General features: G+C 42.1%; 1 protein-coding gene across 2 annotated transcripts in view; it reads left to right on the plus strand.

Annotated features, from left to right (window-relative positions):
• Nucleotides 1-4,165, plus strand: part of LOC132381822 (oocyte zinc finger protein XlCOF6.1-like) — a 37,639-nt gene extending 33,474 nt beyond the window's left edge. For both annotated transcript variants that reach the window (XM_059951436.1, XM_059951438.1), the window contains exon 3: nucleotides 1,386-4,165. In XM_059951436.1, coding sequence (XP_059807419.1) covers nucleotides 1,386-2,640 — 1,255 coding nt within the window. In that variant the 3' untranslated portion in view covers nucleotides 2,641-4,165. The remainder of the gene's footprint in view (nucleotides 1-1,385) is intronic.
• The last annotated feature ends 5,297 nt before the right edge of the window (nucleotides 4,166-9,462 follow it).

Below are 9,462 nucleotides of genomic sequence, written 5' to 3' on the forward strand. Positions count from 1 at the left end.
AATCCTTAATCCAACATAATTTACTGGCTACTCTTTTCATATGTCTAACAGCTTTTGAGGATATTTGTACATGTGCGTCAAGAGAAGGCCTGAGAGTGCACGCTATTGAAATATACAATTTATTCCCTTTAGTATCTCTTGATTCTTTTGTCCAAGGTACATCTCTTTATGAAATCTAGACTGCCCATTCATCACACATTTTTGGAATTCCCTGCTATCTCATTGTGACCTCTAACCTGTGTCATTTTCAAAAATTTTACTCCGTACACCCATGTCTTATGTATTTGCATATATTAATACAACAAAAAGTATTAAACTTATCAAGATATAACACAGAAACAGACACTTGGCTGCACAAATCTGTGATGATTGTGAGCCACCTGTTTACACTAATCCTACAGTAATAGTTCATTTTATTCTCCCCACTGTCTCATCAATTCCCCCAGATTCTACTAGTCACTTACACACCAAGGAAAATTTACCATGGCCAATATATCAACTAACCTCTGTGTGTTTGTGATGTAGATGGAAACTAGAGCAGCCTACAGAGTTACAGGGAAAATATTCAATCTCGGCAGACAATGCTCGGATCACAGTGTTACCAAAAACGTATTGGTCATTCATGACTAGTATGAAAAGAAATTTCTTCACCCAGAGTTCTCCACCCAAGAGCACTTTGCGGACTCAGTCACTTAAGTATGTTCAAGACAGATTGATAGGTCTTTAGGTATGAAGGAAATTAAGAGATATGTGGGACTAAGCTTAGAAATCTGTCATGATTTGTCACATGGCAAAGAACACAAAAAGGAACAATCGGCATACTGCTGCTATTTGTTATGTTCTTGGTGACTAGGACCTCGCTTGCTCCATGAACCTGATACAGTAATGTACGCTTTCTTAGTTAACTTACTGCCCATTATGCCGCTCGTGTTTCGGACAGCAATACAAGTCTGTAATATCCTTCATAGTTTTCTCTTATAGCTAGCTTAATCAACTTTAATACCAGAATCATTCAGATGTATGTGAACTCTGCCTCCTCCAAAGCCAGAATGCCATAATACATGTCTCCAGATAGGGTTCAACCATATCTTTGCATGACAAGAATTCAGTACCTTCTCATTAGGTCTATTTTCCCAGCAGAGGACAAAATATTGAGCAGTTCTGCCACTTCCTGTTGGAAGGAAACAAGAGTGGAATGGAACTCAGCTAAAGTTAGAACTACAAGAAAGGGAAAAGTCAGGAGAAAACTCATTGGTATCTCAGCAATAAATAAGAATTTTCTTGTTCATTTCTCAGGGTGGAATAGGTCTCAGAACAAAAATAGATAGACTGTTTTTAATTTTTGTCCTGCACTTACTGACAAGATTTGGAAAATCTTTTCATAGGACATTGGAAGAGAATTTCCAGACAGGAGACTCCAATGAATCATCGCATCAAGATCCACCTGAGTCGCTTGATTCTTCAGGCCAAGAATGTCATCGTCCATTGAACACGGAAGGAGAAATGTTTGTCTGCTCTGTATGTGGGAAGCGATTTAAAACATTAGTATGGATGGAAAAGCACCGAGACACACACACAAGAGGAAGAGTGTTCCAGTGCTCTGACTGTGGGAAGAGTTTTAATCAGTTACATAGCCTGAGAAATCACTGCAACATTCACAGCCACGAAAAACCGTACACGTGTTCTATATGTGATCGGACCTTCAGTGGGTCAGACAGCTTGATGATGCACAAGTGCAATGACACAGGAGAGCAGCCCTATAAATGTGGCGTCTGTGGGAAGGGGTTCAGTTACCCATCCAAGCTGGAGACTCACTGGCGCAGTCACACAGGAGAAAGGCCCTTCAGCTGCTCAGTGTGTGGAAAGAGGTTCACTCAGACTTCCAACCTTCTGACTCACCAGCGCATTCACTCTGGGGAAAGACCATTCACCTGTTCAGTGTGTGGAAAGGGATTCACTGGTTCATCCAACCTGCAGATACACCAGCGCACTCACACAGGGGAGAGGCCATTCAATTGCTCTCTGTGTGGGAAGGAATTCACTCAAGCATCCAGTTTACTTACCCACCAGCGTATTCACACTGGGGAGAGGCCATTCACCTGCTCCATGTGTGGGAAGGGATTCACTCGGTCCTCACATCTACTGACTCACCAGCGCATTCACACTGGGGAGAGGCCTTTCACCTGCTCTGTGTGCGGGAAGGGGTTCACTCGGTCCTCGCACCTGGTGACACACAGGCGGGTTCACACTGATGACCGACCCTTTAAATGCTCTGAGTGTGGAAAGACATTTAAAGGCTCTGAAGAACTTATGAAACATCAACGTATTCACACTGACGAAAGGCCATGTGGTTGTACCCTCTGTGGGAAGAGGTTCAGGCAGTTGTCTCATTTGCTTACTCACCAGCGAGTTCACACTGGGGAGAGACCATTCAGCTGTTCTATATGTGGGAAAGAATTTACTCAGTCCTCCCATCTTCTAAGGCATCAACGACTTCACAGTGGGGAGAGGCCTTTTATCTGCTCCACATGTGGCAAGGACTTCACCCAGTGGGCTGACTTGCTGACACATCAGTGTACAGCGAACAATCAGGCACAGGCAAACACAGAACCATTGGTCTTCCTTCAGTTCCAGGTATAACTTCATTAATTATCAGAATGGAGTCAACATTTTCTAAGAACCCAGAGGTGCTGAAAGTCGCCATATGAATGCAGCTTTCTTGTTCAGATTCAACAAGTTGTATTTCTGCAGTGCCTCTGATGTTTAATCAAAGATCCCAAGGTCCTTATAGTTAACAAGTACTGAATAATTAGGAGAAAGAGAGTAGGCCTGAATAGGGACACATGTTTTGAGAAGGGTTTTGTTTAGGAAGAGAATTCTCAAATGTAGGACCCACATGTGTAAAGAGCAGGCCCCAGTCATGAAGCAGAGGAAGGTGGCAACCATAAGAGGGCAGAATCGGGAATGGGGCATCTGTAGGAAAGTTGGACTGGAGGTGTAGCTAGCACTGAGGATTTGAAATGTTTTGGTTTGGGAAGCCAGTGGAAGTCAATAATAAATGGGAGAAAGGAAATCTTTTCTGTCTGCATAATGTGAATACAATTGAGACTGAATCCACATCAAAAAAATGTGAATAGAAGGAAAAATGGGAAGTACAGGCAAATGTTATTAAATGGTGAGGCACCTCGTGGAATGTAAACATCAGCCAGACCAAATGGCCTTTTTGTAATACATTGTGGGTAAAAACAAAAAATACCCAGTGAATGAGTTCACATGAGGTTGATCCTATTTTTGTTCTTGCATGCGCCTCTTTGAGGCACATCAGGACAGTTTTCCTCCATTATTGGCACAATAGAAATGCAAATTTCTTAAGTTCCTGATGCAATTTCTTCAAGGAAGTGATTCTGATATCTGTACAAACAGTGTACCTTGACTTCCAGGTTTTTGTCAAAGGCATTATGTAAAGAACAAAACTGGGAATTTCAAGGCTGGATAAGAATCTGACTGATTGGAGGAGTTGTCACGTTGTGAGAAGTTCTAAATGGATTCTACAAGGGCTTCAAATTGGAACGATTGTTATTGCTAATTTCCATTGATGACTTGGATTCAAAATGTCAGTGCAACAATTTGGAATTACAGATGTGATGATCAGTGAACTCCAAGACGCCAGGTGAGAAATGGCCGTAGGTGTAGGCTGCAAAACATAGATAACTATGTAAGTAGAGTTCTGAGGTGGAGGGATTTGAGGAAGACAAGTAACTCGGGAATGTAGATGTTATGGAAGATTGCAGAAAATAATGGTACAGATGAAAGACTAAAAATTAAACTCAAATTTGTCCAACATATGTAGAACAGATACCTGTAAGATGTAGGACAAGTGAGTGATCTTGTCATACCACACCTTTAGTGTTGTGATTAGTTTAAAACATGATCAAGAGTTCAGTGCTGCCGTACTGTCAGGTGGTTGAGCTGGAAGGAAATCAGTTTGGGATATGGTGTTTCCAATGTGTCCTTATTGCTGTTTATCAATTAGGAAGGAATAGAGGCTCTAAATTGACTGTTACTTTAAATGGAAACTAGGACATAGATTTACAGGATTTAAAATATTTTTAGTAAGGCAGGGTTTAGGATTCTTTCAGGTGGAATAACTGACACACTGAACAAACCACCCAAATGAAATAAGAGGTGAAAACATGCAATGGCTTGAGGTACTTGTGGCCTCCATTGCCTGAAATTGTCTCAACTTTAGCAGCTAGTGTTTACTGTTGGACTAAACAATTTTCATTCTGGAATTTGGGAATAGTTTTGGCTGAGGCACAAACCCGTATAACTGGGCTGGAGATTCACATATTGGGTATAAAGCAAATAAACCAATTTTTTTTTAATATAATTTTCTGGTCCTCTGTCTCTGAAGTAAAACAGAGGTAACAACAAGAGAAATGGAGGGTCAGAGACTGCAGGGCAGTGTATAATATATGCAGCTTATCAGGGGTAAAGGATATTGTGGAGAAGTTACTACTGTAAAGGAGGCAGTGTGGAAACTAATATGGGCCATTACTCATGTGAAAGCTGGCCAGTACACATATCAGTACTAACATCTGTGTTATGAATGTATTTGTGTCACAGGGTAACACAATGTAGATTAGGTGAAAGCTCAAAGGAGTCATCGGTTTAATGCAGTTAAAGAAGGATCAATGTTAACAATAACAGCCTAGTATGGGAGCATTGTGCCTGGAAAAAGTGTGAATGTTTATTATTGTGCAAGTTTCTTCTTGTCTACTGGTAAGACATGAAATCTATTACTTTCTAGTGATGCTGTCATTTATGCTGTACCTTGCTGCCACCTGGTGCAGTAACAAAAGGATCACATGACAATAATCTTGGGATTGGCATGTTCAGACCATGCCACCTAACATTGCATTGAAACTATTTGTAAATATGAACTGTTTTCAGTAGTTTTGTATTCAATGCTGACAGCTCGCTTGACATTGAAGTTTACATGCTCCTGTTTGTAATTATATAGGCATATAGAATGCTTGTACTTTGTCTATTCAATAAACCAAGTTGATTTAATTTTGGTGTTAAAACTTCTACAATTTGTGTTACTCAGCTCACCTGATTTGTTGGAGGACATGATATGAAATCGGCAGAGAGAATTGAGACACTGCATGGCGCTGTAAGGATGGGAACGAAGAAAAAGCTGTTTGGAGAAAGATAGCAAACTGTCCACATTACAGGGAGGGAACACATACTCAGTAATATTTTTTGTGTGGAAAAGATCTTCAATATCATTATAAGTTTGTATCCAAACTCAATGGTAGGAGTGAGTGGTTTACGATTCTAAGTACTTCATTGAACACAACAGATCAATAATCAGAGGAATGCAGATAGAGGAATATGTGATATTGTCATTAAGTTGGGTGTAAAAATTCCAGTCTGTTCAACACAAGAAGCCCTGCAGGATCTAGAATTGCGATGCACTGTCACAGTACAGACCAAGACACCAAGGAGAAGGCAACAGTTCAAGAAGATGAGGAACTGAAGTAGGTTAAGAACGCAATTAGAAAATATGGCTAATGCATCTCAGCACAATTTCATGTGCTATCCAGGGTATGTAAGGAAAGTTGAAAATTATTGCCCAAAGCATGGCTCCATGCACAGGTGTTTGGTAAAATAGAAACCAAGCAAAGTAGACCATAGATTAAGCTTAGGACACAATATAGTAAGTGTAACAGGATGGACATAATTCTTATCAAGTATCATAAGACCATAAGATATAGGAGCAGAATTAGGCCATTTACCCCATCGAGTGTGCTCCGCCATCCAATCATGACAGATCCTTTTTTCCCCCTCCTCAACCCCACTCCCTGGCCTTCTCCCTGTAACCCTTGATGCTGTGACCAATCAAGCATCTGTCTAACTCTGTCTGACCTGGCAACCAAAGGTGCCTGTGTTAATAAATTCCACAAATTCTCCATCCCTTTGCTAGTAGAAATTCCTCCACATCTATGTTTTAAATGCCTCACCAGTGTCTTATAAAGCCTCAGCATCACATCTCTGCTCTTATGTTCTGGACCTCTTGAAATGAATGCTAACGTTGCATTTGCCATCCTCACCACTGACTGTACCTGCAAGTTAACGTTTAGGGTGTTCTGCCCAAGGACTCCCAAGTCCCTTTGCCTCTCAGATATTTGTATTTCCTCCCCATCTAGAAAGTCGGCTGCACATTTATTTCTACTACCAAAATGCATGACTGTGCATTTTCCAACATTGTATTTCATTTGACACTTCCTTGCACATTCTCCTAATCTGTCTAAGTCCTTCTGCAGCCTACCTGTTTCCTCAATACTGCCCCTCTACCAATCTTCATATCATCTGCAAACTTGGCAACAAAGCCATCTATTCCAACATCTAATTCATTGATATACAGCATAAAAAGAAGCCTCCCCATTCAGACCCTGCAGAATACCACTAGTCACTGCAAGCCAACCAGGAAAGGATCTTTTATTTCCTCCTGCTGCCTCCTACCAGACAGCCAATGCTCTAACCATGGCAGAAACACTCCTGTAGTACCATGGGCTCTTGGTAAGCAGCCTCATGTATGGAATCTTGTCAGGCCTTCAGAAAGTCCAAATATACAACATCTACTGCATCCCTTTTACCTATCCTACTTGTAATCTCCTCAGGCAGGATTTTACTTTAAGGAAACCATGTGGACTTTGTATTATCTTGTCCTGTGTCACCAAGTGCTCCAGAACCTCATCCTTAACAATTAACTCCAACATCTTCACAAACACTGATCTATAATTTCCTTGCTGCTGCCTTCCTCCTTTCTTAAGAGTGGAGTGACATTTGCAATTTTCCTGTCCTCTGGCACCATGCCAGCGGCCAGTGATTTTAAGGATTATTAATAATGTCTCCGCAATCTACCGCTACCTCTTTCAGAACCCGAGGGTGTAGTTCATCTGGTTCAGGTGACTTAAGTACCCTTGGGTCTTCTGGTTTTTGAGTACCTTCTCCCTTGTAATAGTAACTGCACTCACTTCTCTTCCCTCGCAGCCTTCAACATCTGGCACACTGCTAGTATCTTCCACAGTGAAGGCTGATGCTAAATATTCATTTAGCTTGTATGCCATCTCTTTGTCCCCTGTTATTATTTCTCCAGCCTTATTTTGTAGCAGTCGTATATCCACTCTCACCTCTTATTATTTTACAAACTTGAAAAAGCTTTTAAAAAGGGTTAAGAGGAGATCAGATCGGGACATTGGGGAATGGATTAAGGGGAGATCAGATTGTGACGTAGGGGACAGATGAGCGGGGATCAGATCGGGATGTTGAGGAACAGATTAAGGGGCATCTGATTGAGACATTGGGGAATGGATTAAGGAAAGATCTGATCAGGATGGAAGGGATGGGTTAAAGGGTATCAGATTGGGACGTTGAGGATGGGTGAAGGAGGATCTTGGACATTGGGGAGGGGACTAAGGGGAGATCAGGCTGGCACATCGATTAATGCATTAAGGAGGATCAGATTGAGACTGGGGAACTGGTGATGGGGGGATCTGATCAGGATGTTGGGGAACAGGTTAAGGGGAGATCAGATTAGGATGTTGGGGAACAGGTTAAGAAGGATCATATGGGTGTGTTGGGGAATGGTTTAAGGGAGATCAAGCTGGCTCATTGGGTAATGCTTTAAGGAGGATCAGATTGGGACTTTGGGGAACGGGTTAAAGGGATCAGATTGGGACATTGGGAACTGATTGAGAGGAATCAGATTGGGACTTTGGGGAAAGGATTCGGGGGAATTGCGATGTTGGGAAAAAGGCTCGGGATCAGAGCGGGGTCTTGGTGAACCGGTTAAGGGAGATCAGATCAGGACAATGGGGAACAGATTAAGTAGAATCTAACCAAGACGTTGGGAATGGATTAAAGGGAAATCAGTTTGGGAAGTTGGGTAACTGGTTAAGAGGGATCAGATTGAGACTTTGGGGAACAGGCTAAGGGGGATCAGATTGGGACCTTGTGGAATGGGTTAAGGGGATATCAGTTTGGGACATTGTTAAGTTAAGGGGTTCAGTTCTGTCCACTGGGGTACAATTCAAGGGGAGAAAGGATCTAGACTTTGCTGAACTGGTTCTTGGAAATCAGAACTGTATGTTGGGTGTTAGGAGTATCGTTATGGGGGAATCAATTGGGACATTGGGGAAAGGGTTAAGGGGACATCAGATAGAGACATTCGTGAACGGATTCAGAGGAGAATAGTTTGGGACATTGGGTAACGGGTTAAGGATCAGATTGGGACTTTGTGAAACAAGTGAGGGCGGATCAGATTGGTGTGTTGAGAGAAGGGTTAAGGGGGGGATCAGATTGGAACATTGGGAACAGGTTATGGCTGATCAGATTGGGACATTGTGAAGGGGTTAGGGGGATCATGGGACTTTGGGGAAAGGGTTAAGGAGATCAGTTTGTGATCTTGGGGAATGTGTAAAGGGGGCATGTAATAGATTGGTGGAGAACAGATTAAAGGAATCAGGTCTGGACTTTGGGTAATGACTTGAGAAAAAAATTGGGTAGTTGGGAATGGATTAAGAGGGATCAGGTTGGAAAGTTGTGGTATCAGTAAAGGGGATGAAATTGCACATTGGGAAACTTGGAGGGTTCAGATTTGGACTTTGGGCAATGGGTTGAAGTGGATTAGATCGGGACTTTGAGGAACCTTTTAATGAGAATTTGATCAGGACATTTGGGGAACAGCTTAATGGGGATTAGGTTGGGACATTGGGGAACAAATTAAGGGGGATTTGATCAGGATGTTGGGGAATGGGTAAAGGGGAGATCAGATTGGGACATTAGGAAATAGGTAAGGGTAGATGGGACATTGGGGAACAGACTAAGGAGATTAGATTGGGATGTTTGGAACCCGTGAAGGGAGGCATCAGATTGGTATGTTGGGGAATGTGTTAAGACCATAAGAGAGGAGCAGAATTAGGTAATTAGGCCCATGGTGTCTGCTCCACCATTCAATCATGGCTGATCCTTTTTTCCCCTCCTCAGCCCCTCTCCCAAGCCTTCTTCCTGTAACATTTGATGTTAATTACTTCGCATCTCTGTTTTAAATGGATGGCCCTCCATCCTGAAGTTGTGCCCCCTTGACCTGGACTCCCCCACCAGGGGAAACATCTTTCCACATCTACTCTGTCTAGGCCTTTCAAAATTCGAAAGGTTTCAATGAGATCCCCCCCCCCCCTTATTTTAGACATAAATTGGGGAAGGTGAATGTGTAGCAACATTGCTAAACTTAAACTAAAAGCTTTAATGAATTAACAAGCAGCACAGAAAAACAGGAATAAAAAGATGCAAACCTATTCTAAGTATTTTCTAGAGTGCACTTTGACTCTTTGGTGCAAGTCTCAACTCTTCTCAAATCTTCCCCTCACCATTCAACTGTTTCCCTATTTGTTT

The sequence above is a fragment of the Hypanus sabinus genome, chromosome 26, assembly GCF_030144855.1.
Source record: "Hypanus sabinus isolate sHypSab1 chromosome 26, sHypSab1.hap1, whole genome shotgun sequence".
NCBI classification, from domain to species: Eukaryota; Metazoa; Chordata; class Chondrichthyes; order Myliobatiformes; family Dasyatidae; genus Hypanus; species Hypanus sabinus.